This window comes from Rana temporaria, chromosome 2, assembly GCF_905171775.1.
Source record: "Rana temporaria chromosome 2, aRanTem1.1, whole genome shotgun sequence".
In the NCBI taxonomy this organism is placed as follows: Eukaryota; Metazoa; Chordata; class Amphibia; order Anura; family Ranidae; genus Rana; species Rana temporaria.
In genome coordinates, this window is record NC_053490.1 from 206,426,355 (window position 1) to 206,454,263 (window position 27,909).

The following is a 27,909-nucleotide window of genomic DNA, read 5'->3' on the forward strand; positions in this document are numbered from 1 at the left end:
ATTGCTAAAAAAAAAACAGGAATGGAATTTAAAAAGGAGGAACACATGGATATATATGAAAATCCTGAGTTGCCAGCATATTTTACAATCTACTGTATTCCCGAAAATGAAATTATAATGGCAAATTCACCAATAGTAATAAATACCCACCACTGGGTAATATTGCCAAAAATATAAGTGCACATGCTCGCTGGAATATCTGACATTAGGAATTAAATGCATAGAACAGCCTATTGAGTTGATCAAAATTAAGTAGCTACTTGGCACAACTAACTATTCCAATAATCAAAAAAATGGATATACATATCAAAAAAAGGGAAAAAATTTCTCCAGTGACAGGAATGTTAGGCCATGTGATGGAACTAACGAGCACCTAGCATCCCACAATGGTTTGATATTGAGGTAGTGGTCACTACAGTAGGTGAACCCGATTTTGTGTCAATCTCGCTCTCTTTCTCAGCGAGATTGAGCACCTACGAGCCCCATCGCGGGAGCCAGCGCCGAGCTGGCTTGCCGCGATGGAGACAGAGCCGTCATAGAAGCGACGGGAGATCCGACTTGGATTCCCGCCAATTCTACACGTGTGCGGCGTTTGTTATGAATCCTGAGGGGGAAGTCCCCGCCGGATTTTAAATAAAAATCCGGCATGGGTCCCCCCCTCAGGAGCATACCGGGCCCTTAGGTCTGTTATGGGTTGTAAGGAGAGCCCCCCTACGCTGAAAAAAACGGCGTAGGGGGTCCCCCTACAATCCATACCAGACCCGTATCCAAAGCACGCTACCCGGCCGGCCAGGAAGGGAGTGGGGACGAGCGAGCGCCCCCCCCCTCTCCTGAGCCGTACCAGGCTGCATGCCCTCAACATGGGGGGGTTGGGTGCTCTGGGGCAGGGGGGCGCACTGCGGCCCCCCCACCTCAGAGCACCCTGTCCCCATGTTGATGAGGACAGGGCCCCTTCCCGACAACCCTGGCCGTTGGTTGTCGGGGGTATGCGGGCGGGAGGCTTATCGGAATCTGGGAGCCCCCTTTAATAAGGGGGCCCCCAGATACCGGCCCCCCACCCTAAGTGAATGAGTATGGGGTACATCGTACCCCTACCCATTCACCTGCAAGAAAAGTGATAAAAACACAAATAAACCACACAGTGTATTAAAATATTTTATTTTTCTGCTCCGGAGGCCTCCCCTGTCTTCTTTATTGGCTCTTTTACCAGGGGAGGCTTCTTCTTTGACGTCTTCGGGTGGGTGGGGGCCGCCGTCTGGTTCTCTTCCACCGCCGGGGGGGGTCGCTTTTAAAAAAGCCCCCACCCCCCGGCGGGTTTCCTCCGGCGTCTTCGGCGGGGCTCTTCTTCTTCCGCTATCCCGACGGGTCTTCTCAACTCTCCGGGGTTCTCCTTCTGTCTTCGCCGCTCTCCGCTCTTGACTCGTCGCACCCCGGTTCTTCGTCTCGCTGTCCGGTGTCTTCTTCCGTGCTTTACGTCTTCTCCTTCCGTGCTGTGATGAGTTCTTCTTCCGCGCTGTGACGTCATGTTCTTCACTTCTCTCCTTCTCCCGATGTTGCCACGCCGGTCCTCCTCGCTGAAATGACGGGTGCGCGGGTGCATCGGACCTATATAGGCCTCACAGTCCCATCATGCTCTGTACCTACCCATGTGATACCTACCACGTGGGTAGGTATCACATGGGTAGGTACAGAGCATGATGGGACTGTGAGGCCTATATAGGTCCGATGCAAGGCGCGCATCCGTCATTTCAGCGAGGAGGACCGGCGTGGCAACATCGGGAGAAGGAGAGAAGTGAAGAACATGACGTCGCAGCACGGAAGAAGAACTCATCACAGCACGGAAGGAGAAGACGTACAGAACGGAAGAAGACACCGGACAGCGAGACGAAGAACCGGGGTGCGACGAGTCAAGAGCGGAGAGCGGCGAAGACAGAAGGAGAACCCCGGAGAGTTGAGAAGAGCCCCGCCGAAGACGCCGGAGGAAACCCGCCGGGGGGGTGGGGGCTTTTTTAAAAGCGACCCCCCCCGGCGGTGGAAGAGAACCAGACGGCGGCCCCCACCCACCCGAAGACGTCAAAGAAGAAGCCTCCCCTGGTAAAAGAGCCAATAAAGAAGACAGGGGAGGCCTCCGGAGCAGAAAAATAAAATATTTTAATACACTGTGTGGTTTATTTGTGTTTTTATCACTTTTCTTGCAGGTGAATGGGTAGGGGTACGATGTACCCCATACTCATTCACTTAGGGTGGGGGGGCCGGTATCTGGGGGCCCCCTTATTAAAGGGGGCTCCCAGATTCCGATAAGCCTCCCGCCCGCATACCCCGACAACCAACGGCCAGGGTTGTCGGGAAGGGGCCCTGTCCTCATCAACATGGGGACAGGGTGCTCTGAGGTGGGGGGGCCGCAGTGCGCCCCCCTGCCCCAGAGCACCCAACCCCCCCATGTTGAGGGCATGCAGCCTGGTACGGCTCAGGAGAGGGGGGGGGCGCTCGCTCGTCCCCACTCCCTTCCTGGCCGGCCGGGTAGCGTGCTTTGGATACGGGTCTGGTATGGATTGTAGGGGGACCCCCTACGCCGTTTTTTTCGGCGTAGGGGGGCTCTCCTTACAACCCATAACAGACCTAAGGGCCCGGTATGCTCCTGAGGGGGGGACCCATGCCGGATTTTTATTTAAAATCCGGCGGGGACTTCCCCCTCAGGATTCATAACAAACGCTGCACACGTGTAGAATTGGCGGGAATCCAAGTCGGATCTCCCGTCGCTTCTATGACGCGCTTGCTGGGATGTGCTGTCACTATTCCAGTGAGTGCGAGGTGTCGGGGAGATCTCGGCACCCTGTCGCCGAGTATCAGCGCGACGCTGTCGTGCTAAAAGCACAATATCACAAACACCTACTGTATATTAATCGCATGAGAAGACAGACTGAAACAATAGGTGACTCAATTAACAATTGGCAATTATACCTAGGAGGCATACAATGGGAAAGGCATACTTTAAAAATAAACACATAATAAAGAGTGATCCTATCCCACCTCAGACTGTCCAGCAACAGTCTCAATGGTCTGAGACAAACGCATACAATGTTCCAACAGTCTGAAAAGGTAGAAATGTGTCTTCCTAGATCTCTTTAGCAATATTGTTGATAAATATTTCTGTCCCATGTGGAGGGGCTTCTCCAACCCAGTCTTCAGGAATGTTCCCCTATTTCCTCTGACCATTCATTAACCTGTACACAATTTAATATTTTTCCTTTCCATCCACTCCAGAAGGGAAGCTTGATTGTCTTTATTCAGATAATTAATCCAAGCCTTGCTCTCAGCATTCACATTGTTACTGTCCATCAGTGAATTATCTGCTCTCTTGATTAGCCACAATCGGTGGGTAGGAGGCTATCCCCTAGTCCCCTCCAATAGTCTGTCCCCGTTGGATCTGTCATGGGAGAAAATATGGCTAATACTTCAAAAAAGTTTCAAAACTCGAACTGGCATTGAGGCTATGTGACTTGGTGGCCTCAAGCTTCCAAATTCCCCTGGACTCATGTTGTAGAACCACTGGATCAAAGTCATCCCCCCTCCCCCTTGGATTGTGGAATAACCTTAAGGACCCAGCACTAGTCATCATTCACATTGATCTTCACTGCTGCATGACATAATAGATGTGCGTGGTGTGAGGTATCGGGTTGTATCACATGGGAGGCATTCCTGGTGTGTTTTGGGAGATGAAATGGTGTAAATAACAAAAGTTAAAGGTGAAACATAGTACAAATGGCGCTTCCCCCCCCCCCCCCAAGCGTGCAGGAGTTCTTTGCCGGTGTTGCCTGAAATCTGGGTCCCTCTGTCCAAATCAAAACGCATTGTTTCACGACTGAAAGGTCAAGTGGATGTGAAAGAGTTGAACAGTTTTTAGCAGCATCCTGAGGATATATATATATATATATATATATATATATATATATATATATATATATATATATATATATATATATATATATATATATATATATATATATATATATATATATATATATATATATATATATATATATATATATATATATATATATATATATATATATATATATATATATATATATATATATATATATATATATATATATATATATATATATATATATATATATATATATATATATATATATATATATATATATATATATATATATATATATATATATATATATATATATAATCTTGTTTTGCGTTGATGCCCATTTTGCCAAGTAAAAGGGAAAGGTAATGTAATCTTCTGACATTGGTCATATTTTTTACACTAAATTTGGAAAGTGAACAGAGAAGACTTAATTGTCAGTGGCATTTTGGGGGGAATTGGCAGTGTGAAGATGGGTCTAGTGCTGGAACAAGGTCATCCAGCGCAAAGATTCCACACTTCGCCCCCCCCCCCCCAAGCCCTTTTCATGATGTGCAAGCTTAGGGGACCCAACACCTAGCAGTCACTTGTCAAAATCACTGTCGCTGTCACTATTCCTTGTCAGCCTTAAAACAGAAGGAAGGTGCCCCCAGTAAACCATTGCACTCAGGGCAGCTGCCTACCCCTTTGCCCTGGCTCTGGATGGGTCAAATATAGGGATACCATTTCCAGGGTTTCAGCTACCCTGTCGGGGTTCGAAGTTTACCCTGCGTGTAGGTAACTGTATAATTGTCATATGTAGTGGCTCTATAATGTTTTTGCAGCCATGTAAATTGATCTTAGTTAGTATAGTAAATATTAACTGGTACTCGTTTCTCAATTGTGTCAATGCCTGCATATTCTGTTATAGTAACTGCAGTAAAATGGTCCCTTTTTAGCCTCTGGCACATGTGTCAATAGGAAATACGTTTTACTTGCATTGCTATCAAAAGAATATCGCTTAATGGTTTAGACTGCAAAAAAGGTTTCAAACTTGCTATAAAAAGATTTCCCCTCACCTGGGATATGTGACATTTGTGTCTTGGAGTTCCCTGTAAATTTACTGGCTAATCACATGCTGTGTAAAAAGTGCACTCTTAAGTTGGCAATTTTCTGAAAATAGTTTACAGATTCCAGCTAGATTGCCTCACCTGTGTCAATTAGTGGGAAGTGGAACCTAACATTGTAGCATTACTTTTGAAAATTATGATGTATACTGTTTGTAAATGTGTTTTGTCTCCTGGGGAAAAACTGTAAATGGATGTGCATGCTGCTTTCCATTGTTACGGCAGCTGGGACATGAATTTGACCACTTTTAGACAAATGGAAAAGTAAGAGTTGCTTAAAAAGGAGCATTCATGGTCTGGATAAAATAACCCTGTAATATCTCATTTTGTAGTAGTTTTCTATCAGGAATTCTGGTTATATTTGCACAGTGTGTGTACTGTATATGTTAGGAAGGGGTCAGAAATAACTTTTAAGTTGTTTTCTACTCATTCATTGAACAGTTTTCTAAAGTGCTACTTCATACTTTACCTTCAGGTGTAGTTTTCAGGTAACCTGTATGTACACTGTGTGTGTGTGTGTGTGTGTGTGTGTGTGTGTTGTACATGTTTTGGTCAGTCTGTAAACTGTTTCAAATCTAATATCCACCCACCCCTTGCTTACCCTGGGGAAACATTTGTCCATATATAGCCTAGGTTCACAATGAGGGCAGGTTTGAAATTTGTGCGAATTAAGCTGAACTTACGCAATTTCAAACCGGCAATGCAGTCTGACTTGGGGGGTGATTTTACAGACTTGTGTGGGTTCTTGCACAGATGTCTACTCGAATATCCCCAACGTTGCCAAAAGTAGTACAGGAACTACTTTTGGGAATCGGTGCAGCGCCGTAAAGTCAGCATCACACTGATTCAGCCGTTGTGGACGATTTAACATGTGAAATTGCATACCAAAATACCCCGATGTGAATGTGGGCTTAACGAGAACCTGTCCCTTGCCAATTTAGGCAAGGGTACTCGCTAATACTCACCCTTGCCTTGTTTGTCTGCAGAAGTTTTGGGAGATTACATAACATATCTAAAAATACCATGAAAACGTAATTAAAAAATTACAAAGCATGAACATGAAGATAAAGTAATTTCCTTATGCAAGTTATAACGCATATGATCACAGAGCTTAATAGGACAAAGCGAAGAAAGGGTCTGGACGACCTTAGTTATGAGGAAAGGATACCAGCACTGAACTTATTCTCTCAGGAGAGGCGACTCTTGAGAGGGGATATGATTCCAATGTACAAATACTGTACTGGTGACCTCACAATAGGGATAAAACTTTAAAATGAAAAGGGAATTTAATAAGATGCGCAGCCATTCACTAAAATTTAAAGGAAAGAGGTTTAACCTTAAACTGCGTAGAGGGTTCTTTACTGCAATGCCGCGTAGACACGGTCGGAATTTCCGGTGAAACAAGTCAGGCTGAATTTTGTCATCGGACACTCCGACCGTGTGTATACCCCATCGGACTTTTTCCACTGGAAATTCCGACGGACTTTGAGAACATGTTCTCTTTTTTCTGTAAAAAAAAAAAAAAAAATCGGAAATTCCGTTAGTCTGTATGGAATTATGACCGAGGAAAAAAACATGCATGCTCAAACAATTTGATGCATGGTCAGAAGCATTGAAGTTCATTTTTCTAGGCTTGTCGTAGTGTTGTAAGTCACTGCGTTTTTGACGGTCAGAATTTGGTGTGTCCGTGTGTATGCAAGACAGATTGAGTGGAATTCCATAGGAAAAACACGTCGAGTTTATTCCGACTGAAAAAACAGTCGTGTGTATGCGGCATTAGAGCAGTTAGAAAGAAAGTTTACCGCTCAGAGGTCCCAGATAACAGCAAAGTGGAGTCCAAACACTTGGGTGCAGGCACTGCAATAGTATGCAAAAATGTATAAGAAAGAACCGGGACGGCCGCACTCCAAAAATAAAAATGTGTTCCTTTTAATAAAAACTGGTCACAACATGGATGTCACAGCAAAAAATCAGGAAAAAGGGCTAACACGTTTCACACTCTCATACAGTGCTTATTCATTAGAGCAGTTAGAATGTGGAATTCTCTTCAGCATGAACCATCTGTAAGATCTAAGCTAGTGGCCAAATGTGGCTTTTTTTTTTTTTTTTTTTGTTAAATTATTTTTGAGTTTTTCAAAATATAATGCATGGATACATAGAAAATATTAAACATTATAATGGTAAATAATATCCTACCACTGTGTCTATTATATATGTAGCGCCTGTGTACTTTCAGCACAGGTGCTATTTTAAATTTAGAGGGGGATGAGAGTTGGTTAGCTCTCATCCAAGTGATTTGTGCAAATTGGGCCTCTGTTCTAGCTGATAGTAGATATAAAGATATGAGGCTTGTAATTGTTAAATATGTAAATAGGTCAGGTTTCCAGTCCTCAAGTTGTTTGAACAAGAGGATCAAACCGAAAAGAAGGACTATAAGGAAATACACCTGACTAAATAATTATTCAAAAAGTAGAAAAATGTTTAATTTAATAATAGTAATACATATAATGGAAGAACTTGATAGGATAAGGAACAAATATTATTAAAAGATTGGCTGCAGTGCGGTTCACCAACTATAGGGTATATTGAGACCAGCAGGGCAACCTCCACATACCGACAATAAAGAAAAATTATATACAAAACATATAAACATACAGGCTATCCGGATATCAGATAGTGTGGAGGGATATATATTGCAGGGAAATCCCTGAGTGAAATTAAACCAATAAACCAACTTATTGGGAAGTAGAAAAAATAATAATATATTATCCCTCCAGTCTCATCTGAAGCTCGAGCTACTGAGAGAAATAGGAAACCAGAGGTGGCAGAGATAGTAGAAAGAAGAATCAATGTAGCAAACTTGCAGCAATCGAAGAGGGAGCAGGGAACCCTGTATATATCCTCATATATTCGATGTTGAATGTACTCCGCTACATATAGATTCAAACCAATGGTATTGTATCTCTGCTAGTTGATATAAGGCAACAATGGCTGATGGATATTCACATATCTTTTTTGCAAAATAAGGGACAGGAAGCTACCTGTATACGTCCTTACAAAGTAAAAGTGCAGTAATTGCAACAGTGCCTGAAAAAGATTGGACTCCTGAGGCAGAAAGACCCACATATATTTCAAAGGGGTCCCTGAAAGTCCAGCATATGATTTCAATATTTTCCCGATACTGCGTTCTCATAGAGTATATAAGAGAGGAGCATTAATTCACAGTGGGTACTTTACCAGTCCTGGAACATTCAGGTGTTTGCTTCTGCCGTTCGTAATTGTAGTCCACAGATGGAGAGATCGCAGCGTCTATATATCCAGTGAGGCTGGTTGGAAAAGATTCTCCAGCCGTTTGCAATCATGCAGGGGGATCTGTTCGGATATAGATAGCACATAGACCAGCTGATGTCCTCATGCTATGAAGATATTACTTCATGTGTGACATTCACCGCAGTGATTAGCTTCGTGGCTAGTTTTACTGCTACCCCCAAAAAACTCACATCCGTAGGTTTGGAACAGGAATCAGATCATGTTCTATGTCCTTCAGTGGTTGCCTAAACTTTTTGCTCTGCTCTCAGTTGTATTTTCATAGAGTCTCAGACAGCTTCTTAAGCCTCATCGTGTGAGAATCACACAGACATGCAAGTCTGTAAGACAGCCGGATAGTCAAATAAAGAGATCCTCGCCGACTAGTTTCGCATGGTCAAATGCATAGCTTCGTCTGGGCGTATCGATGCACATCAGGGTTTCCTCTTTATGGTGTTCTAGCTCTGCTGTGCTGTCGGTTCATTCTGTGTTCCTGAGGTGCTTTTCCACCTCGGGGCGGCAGGTGGCGGCAGTGGAGTTCCGGCTGGAGTGCCTCTTGCCAGCAGCCAATCGAGGGGTTTTCCCTCGCGGGGCATGCTGGGGGAGGGTACTTCTTGAGCGGACGCCATTAGGCGCAAGTCCAGTTCTTGTTCAGGGTGTGGCACCCACCTTCAGGGTGACCATACATCACGGGCCCCAGCGATATGGCCTACCAGGCCGGGGCGCACATGCTACGTGGTGTTCTCGGTTCCGGGACCATGTTGGCCTGGGACAACTGAAGCTATGGCGGGACTCCAGTGATCTACTGGGTTCCCAAGTTCTGAGGAGAGATCCCAAGCGAGATGGCTGTTTGGTGAGGAGTCAGTCTGAGGAGAGCCAAGAGAGGCAGGCAATCCAACAGGGCCTCGACAATTCATCGGGGATCGGGGTGACTGGACACTGGGAGGTTGGATGTCAGCAACCTGTCAGTCGGTGACCCAAAACATAAGAAAACTACCTGAGGGTTATTTGGGCATTAATATTTCGGAGCAAGATTTACTTCACTATCTACATTCCAGAGAAGGGGGCCTGTGGCAGAGGTTCCACTCTAAAGTTCATTCCTACCAAGTCTGTGGCAGAGGCTTGTCTCTCCAAGGTTCCGAGTGATACCCTGGCTGCCAGGTCGGTGTGAGAGGCCTGTCCAGGTACACTATACCCACTCCGGCTGGAGTGGCGACGAAATGATAGTATCGTTGGAAGCAGGATTGTTTCCGTTGCTGTTAGGCCTGAATCTGCAATTCTCCTCCTCGCCCATCTTTCATCTATCTACCTCAAGTTTATTGTTTGCCATGTTGGGCAAGAATAAAAGCACAAGAAAGACACCTGCTGTTTGGACATTCCATCATTGCTGCTCTCATCTACCCCTAGATGCTCATGGAGGTAACACGCCATCCCAAAATCTAACCAGCGGCTCCTTCGGGGGTGAGCATAAGAGATAATGATCAGACTAACAGACTAAGTATCAATTGTCAGAAGTAAGATATGTAGTAAGAAAAGGGGGGAATTTCCTTACTACATGCATAAAAGGGAAAGCGACAAAAATAAACGGTAAAAGAGGGGATTTTGTATATTTAATTAACATAAAAATGGAAGGTAGAATCTCAAGTGGTGGTGGTCCGGCTCACGGTAGATATACACACCTATTTTATTAAGTAGCCTAAACAAGCTAGTGTGATAACAAAGACTGGTCGAAGGCAGAAGGGAAGTAGTGTTTGCCAAATCTTGTGAAATTTATTGATCTTATTTTCTTCAATAGCTGTCATCTTGGCAAATATGAGTGCTCTGTTCACTCTGTGTTTAGCTTCATCCAAAATCAGGGTTTGGGATTTCCATGCCTTGGCAATAGTTTGTTTGGCTGAATTATTAAAGCGGGGGTTCAACCCCAATTTTTTTTTTTTTTTAACATTAGATTGAGGCTAATTGGGGGAAGCACAATCGTGTGTTTTTTTTTTTTTTTTTTTTTTTAATCCATGCAGTACATATTTTTTTAGAGATGGATGTTCTCTGCGGCTTCCGGGTATGGACTGATAGGCTTCCGACCGTCGCATACAGCGCGTCACGAGTTGCCGAAAGTAGCCGAACGTCGGTGCGCCGTATAGAGCCGCACCGATGTTCGGCTTCTTTCGGTGACGCGCTGTATGCGATGGTCGGAAGCCTGTCAATCAAATAGGAACGCCCAGTCCCGAAGATCATACCCGGAAGCCGCGGAGAACATCTATGTACTGCATTGATTTTAAAAAATAACACCCGATTGTGCTCAATCTAATGTTAAAAAATGTTTTTCGGGTGAACCCCCGCTTTAAGTTGAATAAGTAATAGGAATTGAGTGTGGGTAAGTGTAGCAGGCATAAGGTTTAGAAATGTGGCTTTTTTTGTTTTTTGTTTTTTTTTAATCAATGAAAACCTTTTTAATTGGCACATGACATGGCCTAAACACAGTTTTCTGCCCTATTCACATAGAACGCATGCACTTTCTCTGGGTTAATATCTATGTAATTTTGTAAATAAATGCACGACTTTAGTGTGCCATTCACTTCAGAGTGCACCTCCTCATTTTTCACCTGACACATTGATTTGGGGGTTTCTGGCCATATGACCAATGATAAAAATGCATTCACTCACTTTGATCAAAGCAAGACAGAAAGACCTTCCCCTATTACAATACAGTATACTGTCCATTAGCTGTTGAAGTTTATCTACTCTACCCTAAACATTCACCCAAAACATACCTATGATAGATCATACTATACTGTGTTTGGCTACTCCTTAAAAAGTAACGACCTGTCAGTGAAGAAACTCACTAGGTGGTACATGGGATCATCAGAGGTAACGGCTGTATTATGGCAAAAGAAAACCACATACTCCCTGAAAGGGGAAAAAAAAAAAAAAACAGATGAGCTGTATCAACTGAATTGCAGAGGCGGTGGGAAAACTAACGATTTACACTTGGATGCAGGAATACAGAAGCTATAAAAAGCTGGATTAAGTTAAGCGTAGTGGCATAAAAATTACTCGGATCTATGTGGTCCTATGAAAGCCCATACTCCTGGAAACCAAATGTAAAGCACATAAATAGTAAATTGCAGAATTTTGGAAGCTGGAAGCAAAATATATACTTGCACGTTCTTTAAAGCGGGAGTTCACCCATTTATTAAAAAAAAAAATTCTCCCCTTAGATTTCTGCTCGTTCGGTCTAGGGGAATCGGCTATTTGTATTAAAATATGAGCAGTACTTACCCGTTTTCGAGATGCATCTTCTTCCGTCACTTCCGGGTATGGGTCTTCGGGAGCGGGCGTTCCTTCTTGATTGACAGTCTTCCGAGAGGCTTCCGACGGTCGCATCCATCGCGTCACTCGTAGCCGAAAGAAGCCGAACGTCGGTGTGGCTCTATACTGCGCCTGCGCACCGACGTTCGGCTTCTTTCGGAAAATCGTGACGCGATGGATGCGACCATCGGAAGCCTCTCGGAAGACTGTCAATCAAGAAGGAACGCCCATTCCCGCAGCCCATACCCGATAGCCGATTCCCCTAGAGAAAACGAGCAGGAATCTAAGGGGAAAAAGTGCCCTCTAAGGGTGAACCCCCGCTTTAAGTAAAGGCATACAAAATTGGGTCTTGTGAAAAGGACATATTTCTAGATTTTAGTGGGTCCCAGAAGGGTTACAGAATTCTGCATCCAGAAACAAAGTAATGATCAGAAATGTAATTTTAATAATGAAACATCTGTGTCAAATCTCAAATGACAGCACTGTCTGAACAACAGAGAAGCCACACCAGTACTTCAGGAAAAGAAACAGAACATCACTGCAATTGAAATTGGCAACAGTGATTTATCTTCTGTAAAAAGAAACCTAAACCGCCTGCAACCTCAGTCAGAAAATCTGTGAGAGCCAATAAGGGCATGCCGGTTAGTTGCCTGTCATATGGTTTGTACATCACCACAGTCTGAGACCGTGCCATGAGAAGAAATGCTAATTAAAACTGATGACCTACCTGAACTAGCTTCAAGTTGGGTAACTTACAAAAATTACCTCCCAAGGTAATCAAGCAGTTAAATGTCCATGGTTTTTAAACAATAACTCCACTTTTGTGTGAAAAAAATAGCAGCTACAATTGTTGTAGATTCCAGTGTAATTTAATGTTAAAAAAAAATATTATTCCTTTTTCAATCTACAGTTGTAAAATGTTCTATAAATTCATTGGAAAATGGCAAACTATGGCCCCCAGAAATGTCATCTCCAGCTTTTGTGAAGGATAAGACACAAGTCAAGTTTTAAAAATCTTATGCAAAAAAAGTGCATTAGCTGACCATAGATGGATTGAAATTTGTGTGGATAAGCAGGGTCTGGCAAAATATGTATCCGTGATGCTGAGCCTGTTCAGCAGAAGTCAGTTTATGAGCTTGTGGGATGATTTTTCTACATTGGCTTGCTGCAGCCACTGATCAGTATATTCTAATGGGAGTCCTGCTATCGGAATATAATCCTGGGAGGTTTCTATTATGGTGGAGACTGATACTACTGTTGCTCCAGTTGCAAAACAAAGTATTTTCTCAAAAACAACATCAAAGAGGAGTTGTACACGGCACTGTATCTAATAGATTGTGTGTGTGTGTGTGTGTGTTATCTGGAAAAGAACACCTTGTTTGTAAGTTACATGGCTCATTGTACAGATTTAAGCAGTCAGCCAGAGCATGGAATCAAAAAATGAAGTCTCGTTAGGCGGAAAGATCACAAAAAGTAAAGGCCACCCATACCTATACTCTAAATTTACATATGGGAAGCGGGTATGTATCTGCTGCTCTATCTAATTTTAATATTGCAAATGATTAGAAAATTGCAAAAACTAGTACAACACTCAATGGACACTTTGAAACTAAGGATCTCGAGGGTGTGTCCTTCATACTATGTCTCAACTGTAATGTGGGCGTCTTGCAATTCTCTTCACAATCTTCCAAAACTGTAAACGGGGCTCTGCATGCACAATTTTAATGTACAATGCTGACATCTGCAAATTAATAGGAGTTGAATCATCCCAACCAAGCTTATGGTTATGCCCAGAAATATTGAACCCCAAAGAAGCCAGCAAGTAGATGTTGGCAGCGGTCAATAGGTTTACATCGTTAGAAGGGAGTATGGTGTACCCAGGTGTTGGGCTACAGCGATATAAAGGTGAAGACTTGCCTTTTAATTTTCTTTCCCCCTACTGAGATACTGATGCTATGATGTACCATTCTCCTCTGGCCAGCAGGGGGAGAGCTAAAGCCAAGTAAGCCCATAGATTTCTATGCTGAGAATTCTGATGAGTTGTAATTTGAGACAGCAGCTGTATAATTGGAATAGCAGACTCTTTTTACATTACAGATCTCAATAGGAACTGTTCAGTAGAAGAGGTGGAGAACTTGTATCTAAAGCGGAGGTTCACCTTAAAAACAATTTTCTAACATTACATTGTGCTCACTCTCGACATTGACATTACGCTGATGTTTTTTTTTATTTGGCCGTACATACCGTTGTATCGCTATTTCCCCGCCGGCTTCCGGGTAGTGGCTCCCTCGGGAGTGGGCGTTCCTATGCACAGGCTAAGTGATTGACGTGAGACAAAAGCTTTCCCACGGCGCATAATGCGCGTCACGAGTTGCTGAAAGAAGCCGGACTGCTAGTCGGCGCTATACCGCGCCTGCGCACTGACGTTCGGCTTCATTCGGCAACTTTTAGATGGAAGGATAGGTGCGTTTTTTTTTGTGTGCGCCAGTCCAGAACTGAATTTTTAAGGGCCTGGTAGCCCACTTTTATTTAAAAGCACAAAAAGTTCACAAATGCATCAGTAGCCCTCGCAGGGGGTTCCATCAATACTGTTTCTTGCATTCAACACTTTAGTCTCCTGACTTTCATTCTTGCCATCTGGCTGTTTCAGGCCTTACGTCTGCTCCTCAGAACAAACCGTTTCCTTGAGTTAAAGCGGAGGTTCACACAAAAAGTGAACCTCTGCTTTTTGGATCCCTCCCCAGCCTGGCACGTCCCCCCCCCCCCGCTGTCTTCTGGGAAACACTGTTTTGCATGTGCAGTAGGGAATCAGGCAGTAAGGCCGCAAGTCTTCACTTCCTGATTCCCTCACCGAAGATGGCGACGGAAGCAGCCGAGGACTGAGCGATTGCTCAGCCTTGACTGCTGACATTGCGGGTGCGCTGGACAGGTAAGTGTCCATTTTTTTTAAAAGTCAGCAGCTGCCGTATTTTGTAGCTGCTGGCTTTAAAAAAATTGTACGAACCTCCGCTTTAAGCGCTCTCCTAGATTACTCCTGATCAGCGCCTTGCTGCTCTATCACCAATGACCTCTGCCCCCTGCAGACATGCAGCCTCTGACTCCTCTGAGGGATGGGACTCCCAGCACAGACTTCCTGTCTGTTGGGTGGGGCCCTGAGCCATAGTCGGGTCAGAACTAAAAAGCCAAACGCACAGCTGTGCAATCGGTGTCTTTCTCTCCCAAAATCTGGCGTAAACCAGCAATCTTTAAGGTCGCACAGGGTTGTAAATCCTCAAGGTTTTTTCACCTTACTGCATTCTATGCAGTAAGGTGAAAAAAGTGGAGGATTATCATACTTTTCGCTGCAACTCTATGTGCAAAGCAGTATGCAAAACTGCAACAAATCTTTTGGGGTATCCTTCACAGTTGGACTATAAAACTTGGGACAGGCAATTTCTACGAGAGCAGTCATCTATCAATTGTTAATCATGTTTGCCAGTGAGAATTGCTTCTTTAACAAAGCACTTTGCATCAATTGAGTCTTCATGGTGGCTGACTGATCCTAGTTATTACAATAACATGCAGTACTAAAAGGAGCTTTGGTGTTAAAGACAACCATTCATCATGCTTTCTACTGCACTTAAATGCAAAATCTGAACTTTTGCTTGGATCAAATACTTATTAATTCTACATGAAAAATTATTTCCCACATAGCAAACAAATGTGCAAAAGAGTACCATATACAGTATGTGTGACAAGGTGTTGCAATGTGAAGTGATAGTTTTATAGAAAACTGTAATTGATATAAACCAATAGATTTTGTTTCTTCTGTCGAAACTGAAGACATCAATTTACTTTGCCTTACAAGCTTGACTTTGCTTTCTTGTTTGTATTTTTTATTATATTTTTTTTATATATGCAACGCAATGGAGGGGTTGACATAGACACATACAATAAAATAACAAACAAGGGAATTGCATTAAAAAATACCACAAAAAACTTTGAAAAAAAACCATTGAATTTGATTGCATTTGATAAAACATGTAGGTAAGAACCATCCAAAATATCCCAACAATGAACATGGGTTACATATTTTTTTTTTATACAGAATTTCTTGACATAGTAGTTAATATATATAGAGTCCCAATCAAGGGGTTTGGCATGGGGACTTTATGGATGCATATCGGGCAATTCATTTATATATATATAAATATATATATATATATATATATATATACTGAAATTTGTGTCGTTGTTGTTTAATAATAAATACAATCTAATTGTACAAAGAATACAAATATAGAGATCACAAAAAGGAGAGTAACAACACTGTATCCCATGCTAATGGTCCTACATGTTTCGCCCTTGAGGGCTTCTTCAGGGACACATGGATATATAGCAATCTAAAATAGATAAAAACTACATGAGTAAACATATAGTACTGCACCATCGCGCAAAAAGCTATATAGTTTGCACAAGAAGTCATTGTATAAAGAGACATGGTTAGAAAAAACAAACTGCAGAATAGATACATAAAAAAAACATATAGATCATATAAAACGATTACAATTATCATGATCAAAAGCTTTGCGTCAACATAGAGCAGGTAAGTACCTCCAAAGTGATCGAAAGTCCTCCCAATTAATGAGGTATGTACGTTCCAGCTACAGCAGTTAGAATACTGTGTTGGTGTACAGCAATGATGATGGAAGTAAACAAGGGATGGTAGTTAATACTTTTTCTGCGTAAATTTTTTTTTTTTAATATCCACTTCTTCAGGAGGGAAGGTATTTTTAATGTATTGCCATGTAGTACATTTTAAAAGCGAAGATCGCCTTTTTGAACAAAAATGCATGGGGGGAAAAGAAGCATTTATTTTGTTTTTCAGAGGAGGCTGCCGAGCATTGCAACCGCAATCCGTATATCACAGCTGCAATGTCAGGTTCTTGCAGACACTGCCTCCAGCTTTTCTGCTCATATCTCTGTACAGGCAAACAGTTACAAAGCTGGAGAAAGTGTCAATGAACATTGAGGGCGCTCATCGGTGTCTTCCCAGTTTGCAGTCCATTGGGAAGCTACAAGCCACCTGACTCTGTAGCAGACAGGACTTGGTTTTCTCGTTTACAGATTGCAGTGTAAGAATGATGCTACGCCTACTTTGCTAGTGAAACCCCGCCCAGCTACACCATTTTTACAATGTGACAGTGGGTGCCCTGCCTGCTGTCACAGGGGTAGAGGGTTCAGGGAGGCAGACCTGGAGCACGTTGAATGTTCTACCCTAAATGTACCCCAAAAGGTGAACTTGGGTGGCTTGTGTCCATATTGCAGATATACAGTATAATTCATCACAGAGCCTGCTAAATTAAACAATTTGTGAACTGTCAGACAGATTTATATTGGTAAAACATAAAAAAAATCTATAAGCCTAAATGTGACCTTCAAACACCTGTAGGCAGGCATTTTTGCATGTTTATGTAAAAAATCAGGGATTTTTATTTTTTTTAATTCTTTATTTCAAAGGATATACATCCTAACAAATGCAATGCAATTGACATCTGTTAGACCCCTTTCACACTCGGGCGGTGGGTGCTTAGACGGCAAAGCGGGGCTTTACCATCAATTTCGCAGTGCTATTTGGGCGCTAGCAGGGCGCTTTTAACCCCTGCTAGCGGCCAGAAAAGGGCTAAAACCACCAGCAAAGCAACGCTTTGCTGGCCGTATAGCCACAGTGCCCATTCATTTCAATGGGCAGAAGCGGTATACACAACGCTCCTTCACCGCTCCAAAGATGCTGCTAGCAGGATTTTTTTTTTTTTTTACCATCCTGCTAGCACACTGCTCCAGTGTGAAAGCCCTCATGGCTTTCACACTGGAGAGACAGCAGCGGCTCTTTCAGGGTGGTTTTGCAGGCGCAATTTTTTTTGCGTTGTAGCGCCTGCAAAGCTCCTCAGTGTGAAAGGGGTCTCAAGGTAATAAGCCATCATATACAATGAAGGCCAAAGTGCAAACGAACTTCTCCAGAAAAAAATAAGACCATCGGTGTTCATATAGACAAAAAGTGACTGCATAGTGAAATAAGTCCCATACAATGTGGCAAAATATACAATATTATGCTATCCAGCATTTTCCAGCTTTTAAATTCAGAGAGGGCAAGAGTAGGGTGTCTGGGGGGTACTCTGGAACAGAGGAGAATAAACAGAATTGAGAAAAAAAAGAAAAGGTACGTTGCTTTTTTTCTAAGGGAAACGGTCAATAGTGGGGGGTTAAGGGAAGAGAAGAATAAAATAAAAAAATAAATAAATGATAAAATAAAAAAACAACGATGTTGGGAACATTTCCCAGGCTATCATTTCAACCCAATCCTGATTTGTTACAAGGCCAGAAGCCATTAGTCTGCAGTTCTATGGTTCACCTGCATTCCAGAGGATTACAAGTAGAAACAAAAATGGGACTTTATGAACAAAGGGTTTTGAGGGTTGGAGGGGGGAACCATTTTTTATACAGGCATTTGGTTTAATCTGAACATAAAAAAAAAAAAAAAAATTTTTTGATGATCTCTTGACCATTTTTCAGAGGATTAGAACAGTGGTCCCCCCAACCTTGGGTGAGAATCTTCTTTTTTTTTTTCACGGTCAATTTGTCAGGGAATGGCTGGTGTTGACGCTTCAATCATCACAAAACCATGGTTGTTATGGTGTCGGGATGATTGAAGCGCATTATTTTTATTATTGTATTGTAATATAAAATTAAATAGTTCAACTTGCCATAATGCAGAATCTGCCACCAGATGCAGCTTGGCACGTCTCATGCCACTAGATGCAGCTTGCCACCAGATGTAGATTGCACATACCACTGTCTCCTGCCTCCTAGATGCAAATTGGCACTAAGCACAGTGAGTTCCACGTGAGAAAGAATAGTGGTGATGCGGGGCGGGTGGTGGGAGATGACGTCATCTCTCTGCTCTCCTGCTTCACGCCCCAACAGTATACCGACCGGGCTGTGTTGGCGGAAGTGCGGCGGGGCTGTGTGGGTGGAAGTGCAGTGATGGTAGAAATCTCTCTGCCCGCCACCACACCTCAAATAGCGCAGACTTTGCGCCCCCGCTAGTAAACGAGCTTCGGCCTGGTAGTGGGCCGTGGACTGGGGGTTGGGGACCCCTGGATTAGAATAACACCAAAACATTTCCTTCACTTATGGTTAATCAACTGTGTTTTACTCTTTAAATCATAATGACAACAGAAACTACCCAAATAACCCTGATAAAAAAAGTTTACATACCCCAGTTCTTAATACCGTGTATTGCTCCCTTTAACATCAATGACCGCTTGAAGTATTTTGTGGTATTTATGGATAAGGCTCTTTATCTTTTCAGATGGTAAAGCTGCCTATTCCTCTTGGCAAAAAGCCTCCAGTTCATGTCAATTCGTGTGTGTGTGTGTGTGTGTGTGTGTGTGTGTGTGTGTGTGTGTGTTGCTTAATTTTTATAGTGTGTTTTTTTTTTTTTTTCTTTTTCTTTTTGCCCTTTTTTATGTTGCTATTATGGCAGGATTTGACTCCCTGCCATTATTCCTCCATCCACAAGTTCCGAGGTGCACAGTTTGGGCATTTGCAAGAGGTGGATGGAATGTTGGCATTACAACACATGCATTTCGCACTCTAGATTTCCAGTGGTAATGGCCCTCTTCCCAAAAGATGTTTATGTTCCTAGGGGCCATGTTTTTTAGTGGGGGCCTAAGGGGGCGAGGGGACAGCAAGGTTAGAACGACTCTCTGCCTCATAGATGTAATGGTTTGTGGTGGACCACAGCTCTCTGGTGCCAGTTTGGGTAAGAATTGAATGGTGAGAATTCTGTAGATCTTTACCTCAAAATGGAGATACGTTCTCTCTCATGCTGCCACCTTTTTATCTGTATAACTTTTCTTTTGGCTGGGGTGAGTGTATACATCTGTTGGCAGGAATAATGCTTTTTGTGTTTCTCTTTTACTTTGTGTTTGTGGAATGCTAAGTATATATAATGTCAGTAATTTACATTAGGGGATTATTATAGTGATTTAACAACTGTTACGGTGGTTCACTATGTGATGCATACACAAGAGCAGGCCACTGGCTTAATCGTACAAAAAAGAAAGCCGCTTCCCATTGCAAAAAGCAGCATATGTTAGAAAAAAAGCCAAGGATAAATCCAATAAACTCCAAGCTCACTTACTGACTAGCCCGCGGACAACCAACTAAACCTGTCTAACAGTTCAAAATGGTGGTTTAGTCTGCACACGTTTTACAAATCCATGCATAAGCTACAGGCCCCACCAACAGATACTAGGGTGCCTTGGGGTCTGTAGCTTGCTCATGTATTTGCAAAAGTGTGCAGACTAAACCCCTGTTTTTAGTGCATACTGTTAATTTGGGTTAATTTGGTTGTCCGTAGGCTGGTCAGTAAGTGAGCTTGGCGTTTGCCTTGGATTTCTCCTTGGCTTTTTTTTTTTCCCAAAACTGTCCCAATCAGCTGTAACTGTGCAGTTTCCCCATCCCACAGTAGCATATATTAAAGGTCGTATTTCGACAATGCCAGCTTGAGCCCCTCAGTTTTTCTGAGTGATTGGCCCTTGACAAGTGTACAACTTGGGAGATTCAATTTATTTCGGACTTCATCAGATCTACCAATGTTTGACAGATGCAAAGATGTGCCTGCATATACCTTGCGTCATCTAGGAGCTTCCAGACTTTAGACACTTGACATCACTTTGACATCTAAAATGGAATGTCAGCCATGCTTTCTTGCCTACCTTTAATCAAATGGTTTGAGCATCAGCAACAAAGGGGGATGCAATAGCAAGGGGCAGCTGGAGTGGCAAAGCTTACTTTCTGGACGTCAGTATTTGCATGTTGAGTGCTCCAGAGGCTTTTGAGGCACTCAATAACATGGAGGAAATAATGTGTATGTACCTATCTATGTCCGTTTTTGACACTTCTCTAATATAGTTTATCACACATGCTATACTTTAACTTCAGCTTGCTCACAACCATGATGTTTCATTTCAGGTATCCTTTTAAGCTGACCAAGGTATTCAACCAGATGAAAGACACTGTTTATACAGAGAAAACACCTCTGTTAACATTTTCTTCTGAAAATAAAAGGTATGTGATACATTTTTTCTATAGTTCCTAAAGAAAGTAATTTAAAAGCAATTTTTTTTCCCTCTGTCATTCACAAAATACAAAGGCTTCTGTGAATAGGCAGCAGATGGGATGGGTGGGCAGAGATGCTATGTGTGCTTTTCTCCTCTCCGAGCCCCAAGTGTCTCTTCCCTGGAGCTTCCATAAACTGTGAGATATAAGTAATGGAGATGAGTCCAGGAGCTGTCATGCCCCTTATTGGACTTAACTCAAAATATGCCTGCAGATTTATCAAAGTGCTGAATTCCTAGAGTTCAGCTTTTAAGATTTGCTTTTAGTGTGTCGGTTTTTTAAAGTGTCATTTTACATACGGTACATATTAGTTATACAGTAGGTGTGGAGTTTACTGTTCACACTGCCCTCATACAAACCAAAGCCTGTGTGAGAAAAGCCTAAGGGCCAGATCCACATACATTTGCATCGGCGCAGCGTATCGGAGATACACTACGCCGCCGTACCTTACCTGGTGTATATTCGAATCCTCAGAGAGCTTGCGCCTTAAGTTACGGCGGCGTAGTGTATTTCTGGCGGCGGATTTGAAATTGGGTGGGTTTCATTTAACCACTTGCCGACCGCGCCATAGCAAAAATACTGCTACAGCGCGGTCGAGTTACTGTGACAGGACGTCCCTGGGACGTCCTCGTGCACTTCCGCGTTTGCGCGTCCCCTGGGGCGCGCTCGCGGAAGTGTCCGTGCTCGCCGGGTCTAGAAGACCCGGCGCATCACGGATCACGGTAAATTGCCGCGAATCGCGGCTGTTTACCACGTGATCGCTCCGTCAAATGACGGAGCGATCACTTGTAAACAAACCGGCGTCATTTGATGACGCCGGTTCCTCCCTCTCCTCTCTGTACCGTTCGGTACAGTGCGAGAGGAGAGGAGGGGGGGGAGCGCGGGGTGTCAGCAGTGCTGTGGCTGGATCTGTGACAACTGCAGTCACAGATCCAGCCATCCCTCCCAGCTCAGCAATACTCTGCCATACCCCCCATACTTACTCTGCCATACCCCCCATACTTTGCCATACCCCCCATACTTACTCTGCCATACCCCCCATACTTACTCTGCCATACCCCCCATACTTACTCTGCCATACCCCCCATACTTACTCTGCCATACCCCCCCATACTTACTCTGCCATACCCCCCCATACTCTGCCATACCCCCCCATACTCTGCCATACCCCCCCATACTCTGCCATACCCCCCCATACTCTGCCATACCCCCCCATACTCTGCCATACCCCCCCATACTCTGCCATACCCCCCCATACTCTGCCATACCCCCCCATACTCTGCCATACCCCCCCATACTCTGCCATACCCCCCCATACTCTGCCATACCCCCCCATACTCTGCCATACCCTCCCATACTCTGCCATACCCCGATACTCTGCAATACCCCGATACTCTGCAATACCCCGATACTCTGCAATACCCCGATACTCTGCAATACCCCGATACTCTGCAATACCCCGATACTCTGCAATACCCTGCGCGATACTCTGCAATACCCTGCGCGATACTCTGCACTACCCAAATACTCTGCAATACCCCAATACTCTGCAATACCCCAATACTCTGCAATACTCTGCAATACCCAAATACTCCGCAATACCCCAATACTCTGCAATACTCTGCAATACCCAAATACTCCGCAATACCCCAATACTCCGCAATACCCCCAATACTCCGCAATACCCCAATACTCCGCAATACCCCAATACTCCGCAATACCCCAATACTCCGCAATACCCCAATACTCCGCAATACCCCAATACTCCGCAATACCCCAATACTCCGCATATATAATGTTTTGGGGTTCTATGTAATTTTCTAGCAAATAAATTGTGATTTTTCCATGTAGGAGAGAAATGTCAGAATTGGCCTGGGTGTTCCAGAACGCCTGTTGGCGCTCCCTGCATGTTGGGCCTCTGTGTGTGGCCACGCCGTGTAAAAGTTGCACACATGGGGTATCGCCATACTCGGGAGGAATAGCAGAATGTGTTTTGGGGTGTTATTCGTGGTATGCATATGCTGTGTGTGAGAAATAACCTGCGAATATGACAGAAACAAGTTTTTTTTTTATTTTTTTACAGAATTTTCGGTCGTTTTTCTTTTATAGCGCAAAAAATAAAAAACCCAGAGGTGATCTAATACCACCAAAAGAAAGCTCTATTTGTGTGAAAAAAAGGACAACAATTTCAAATGGGTACAATGTTGTATGACGGAGTAATTGTCATTCAAATTGTGAGAGCACCGAAAGCTGAAAATTGGTCTGGTCAGGAAGGGGGTTTAAGTGCCCAGTGGTCAAGAGGTTAAATGAAGCGCGTCCCTGCGCATGCGTCGTCCAGAAATTTCCCGCCGTGCTTTGCGCGAAATGACGTCGCAACAACGTCATTTTTTGAACTTCGACATCAGTTACGTCCATCCCTATTCACGGATGACTTGCGCAAAAAAAAAAAAAATCAAATTTCGACGCGGGAACGACGGCCATACTTAACATGGCAATTCTATGTATACGCCAAAAAATACCAGCTTTAACTATATGCCGGAAAAAGCCGACTACAGACGACGTTAGAAATGCGTCGGCCGCGCGTACGTTCGTGGATCGTCGTAAATCGCTAATTTGCATACCCGACGCGGAAAACGCCACCCAGCGGACGCCGAAGTATTGCATCTTAGATCCGAAGGCGTACGGAGACGTACACCTATCGGATCTAACCCAGAAGCCGTCGTATCTTGTTTTGAGGATTCAAAACAACAATACGACGCGGGAAATTTGAAAGTACGCCGGCGTATCAGTAGATACGCCGGCGTACTTGCTCTGTGGATCTGGCCCTAAGTATCAGAATTTGCATATGTCGCATTTAAGCTAGCGGGGGTTAAAAGTGCCCCACTAGCAGCTGAATAGCGCAGCTAAAATAATGGTAAAGGGCAGATGGCAGTGTAAAATAGCTCTTGAGATAATCCAGCTTCACTCCATGCCCATATAAATATAGCCTGGAGAATGTACAGACCCCCCCCCATTTCGCACAGACCCCTCCATTCAGCACAGATGGATCCCCCTTCAGCACAGACCCCCCTTCAGCACAGACCCCCCTTCAGCACAGACCCCCTGCATTAAGCACAGACCCCCCTTCAGCACAGATGGACCCCCATTCAGCACACACCCCCCTTTAGTACAGAACCCCCTTCAGCACAGATGGACCCCCATTCAGCACAAACCCCCCTTCAGCACAGACGGACCCCCCTCCCCATCCCATTTAGTATCTCAGATCAGCGTGGAACAGGCACAGCAGGTTCCCTCCCTCTGTGTACACATAAACACTGGAGGGGGAGGCGGCTTCACCTGTGTGACATCCGGCCCGCGACCGCTCAGACAGCCCACAGCCGCGAGAAGGGAATGGTTGGTCAGGTGCAGTGCTGTCAACCCCGCACCAGACAACCGCCCGCCCCACCCTTGCAATGCCACGGCCAGCAGCTCGTCTCGCTCTCCCTGTTCTAACCTGCCTATGGAAGGGACTCTGCAAAACAAAAACTGCTTTGCTAATGCTATTGACAGACAATTTGTCCTACTACAATTTTGTTAAAAGTAAAAACATACAATTAAGGGGGGAGTTATGAAGGATTTTGGCAGTAGATATGTTAATATAAAATATTTAAAGTGGTTGTAAATGGCTGGCGTTTTTTCTTACCTGCAAGGCAGAGAACTAATGTGCTAGTATGCATCACATACTAGCACATTATGTGAAACTTGCCCAAAAACAAAGCCTTCCAGCAATGCAATATAACCGCTGGAGGCTGCTTCCATCTTCACCCGTCTTGCTTCTGGGTTCGCCGTCTCTGTGACTGGCCAGGGCCGCGATGTCAGTGCACGTGGGAGCCACCGATCACGGCATAGGGCTCTGAAGGAAGGGCACGGGTGGTCGTTTCTTCAGAGCACATGTTCCAGTGAGGTCACTGGTTAAATGTACAGTAAATTTCCTAAACAATGCACATTTCAGGAGATATTTACACTACCTATAGGTAAGCCTTATTATACTTTCTCTTTAATGATGATCACATTGTATTTTGTATATGGTGTATCCCAGCACAGTAAAAAGGCCGTGAAATACCTTCTTACTATATTTTCAGTTTTCACAAAATTCATGTGAGAAAGTCACCCGGGAAGAAGGTTCTGTTGTCTGAGGAGGCTAAAATTAGGCCTTTTGGCTGTCAGACTAAGACCCCATTCACACCTGAGCTTTTTGTAGCTTGAAGCCTGAAGCTACAAAACGCTGGAGGGGAAAAAATCTATTCTCTATGGAGATGGGTCACATCTCCACTACAAAACGCCTGAAGCTCAAACAAGTTCTGGGACTTTTTTTTAGGCAGATTCGGGCGTTTTTCTGATTTTATCATTGGTGACCCTAGACCTGTCCAAAATCGCAGTTAAAAAATGCCGGCTAAACGCCGCCAAAACCGCGGAAAGCGCTACGCTCGGGTGTGAATGCAGCCTAAATGCAGTGTTTGCTAGAAGTCCAACACTGCACAGCATAAAGCAGCAGAAAAAAAGGAAGTTAAATTCCTGGTAAGTCAGCTCTGTGCTGGTTTGTTCTGTTTGTAAACAAACAGTCAGAGATTCCCATTAATTTATACCAGACTCTTATCCTTAATTGTGTCTTGTATAGATGTCAAAAAAGGGGGGCACCCCTTGGAAACCCTCCTAAAAATGGCATGGGGTCCCCCAAATTCTTGTATGGATTTCAAGGAGGAACCCCACATATAAACAAGGGGGAAAAAAAGCTTGGGGTCCTCCACTAAATCTATGCAGACTGGCAGGTAAGGAGGGGGTGAGTGCCCTACCAGGCCACAAGCCCTCAACATGAGAGGTACCTTGCCAGGAAGGACCCCCCCACCCTGGCAAAGCACCTACTTCCCATGTTGATGAGGACGTAGCTGTCTTTCTCACAACCGTGGCCTGATGGTTGTTGGGGAGTTTGTCAAAATCTGGAAGCCTCCCTTAAAATTTAAGTGCCACTCAGATACCACCTCCCATGTGTATATGTAAAGGGTACATGGTACCCCTACTCAATACTAATAAAACATGTGTATAGTAAATACACACTTTTAGCACATTAGAAATGGGGGAGAAAAAAAAAATCGAAAATGGCCCAAGAATGTAAATTCATGGTCAACCAGCGATGCAGAGTTTTGTCAATCATGAAGGACTAGGGCCACTAATGTATCTTCAACCTATGACTATCCACAAATGACCGCTTCTGATCCTAAAGGCAAACAAAGGTGTGCAGGGTCTCCTTTGTGATGTCATTAACCAAATATTTTTTTTTTTTTAACTAAAAGGCGTCACAAAGTGTAGTGTTTTTTTTTTATTTTTCCGGTTTCCTTTTTTTTGTGAATAACTACCCATTACCCATTCACACAGGGAGGCCAGCATATCAGGGCTACCTTATTTATTTATTTTTGTATTTAAAGCTTTTATTGAACAATTTACAGTTTAAACATATTTCTGCAGGTTATAAGGCAATACTGTAGAAATGCATAGGATATGTGGCTCATGTACATGCAGGGCTTTTTTCTCAGACAATAGGTGCAGGAACTCCCCCTTTCCGAGCCACCCCCTTTCTCCGCCCCCTACCCATCACCCAGTACCGCTCCTTTTAGGCAATATAGAACCAAGTATCATTTTGTGGTGCTAAGTAATTTGTATGGCATTTGGTAATGATATCAAGAAAAGCAGTAAAATAGATCCCCTGCAGCCAGCAACAATATATCCCCCCCTAACAATGGACCACCCACAACAAAATTTCCCTGCCAGCAACAATGAACTCCCAGCAGCATCAACAGATCTCCATACAGCCAGCATTAATAGACTCTCTGGCTGCCATCAACAATAGATCCCTCTCTCAACAGTAGATCTTTCAGCAACAATAGACCTCCCCAGTGAGCATCAATACCCTGCAGCACACCACAGCACCCCTTGCCATTACATACAGTCAGTCCAGGTGGTTCCGGAACTGCGTTCCCCCGCGTTCCCTCTGAAAAAAAGCCATGTGTACATGTAAATACAAGTCAGGAACTTATACAAGTTAAACCAGATGCTCAACAAATCTCGGTTGGGTGAAAACCTTCTGTCTATGCTAATCATGAGGTTCCTCGCTGGGAGGGGTTATGACTCTATGAACCACCAGTACATGTGTCCACGGACGCAAGCCACCTGTCCCAGATTTTGTTGTACTTATCTGGGCAACCTCTGTTGATGTATATGAACTTCTTGTAGTGTTATTTATATCTATTTTCCAGTCATTGAAGCTAGCGGGAATGGGTCGCATCCACTGCCTGGCTATAGATTTCCTTGCAGAGAACAGTGTTTCATGTAGGAATCTTTTGGTGAATTTGTCTATCTCAGAATCAGGGAATATCCCTAGTAGACATTGTTTGGGGTCAAGGGGGATCCCATGTCATCATGCAGGAAGTCCACAATCTGCTTCCATAGACTCTGAAGGACCGGACACGCCCAAATTAAATGGGGGGGGGGGAGAGTCCATCGCCTGTTAACACATTGGGCACAAGGTAGAAGACTGTTGCCTAAAGCGGGCTACTTTTAGGGGGGTAAGATATGCTCGGTGCACAAAATAACAAGTGGCTCAACCTGTCAGAGTTTGGGGGATACAGTCTTGCATGAGTCAAGAGCTTCGCTCCACTCCTCATCCCCCAGCAGGCCCACCTCTTTCCCATCTTGGTTTAAGGTTGTAAGCTAGCACGGTTTGATGATTGGGGTTAAAAGCATGACATAAAAATCAGAAATCGGCCTCCGTGGATCCTTCCCCCTAACTACTGCCATAACAACATTAGGAGTGGACTTTGGTAAAGGCTGGGTGGACTATGCCTGAACTGCATAGTGTACCTGAAAGAATTGAAAGAGTAGTGAATTGGGCAGCAGGAACTCGTTTTGGAGTCTCTCAAAGTTTTTAAGCGTGCCATTCGAAAATATGTGGTACAAGTAATATATCCCATGCTCGCTCCATATGTTTGTGTTGGGGATCGAGAAACTCTGGAAGTAATTTATTGTGCCATAGAGGGGTATAATCGTTGTGGGTAGGGGTTCCCCAACATCTTGGCGGCAATGTCCCATATGCGCCTATATTGGTAC

General features: G+C 43.9%; 1 protein-coding gene across 3 annotated transcripts in view; it reads left to right on the forward strand.

The window, feature by feature from the left end:
• The window catches only part of OCA2 (OCA2 melanosomal transmembrane protein), a 424,742-nt gene that overhangs the window by 114,283 nt on the left and 282,550 nt on the right, over positions 1 to 27,909 (forward strand). For all 3 annotated transcript variants that reach the window (XM_040336315.1, XM_040336313.1, XM_040336314.1), the window contains exon 3: positions 20,623 to 20,718. In XM_040336315.1, the coding sequence (XP_040192249.1) occupies positions 20,623 to 20,718 (96 nt within the window). The remainder of the gene's footprint in view (positions 1 to 20,622; positions 20,719 to 27,909) is intronic.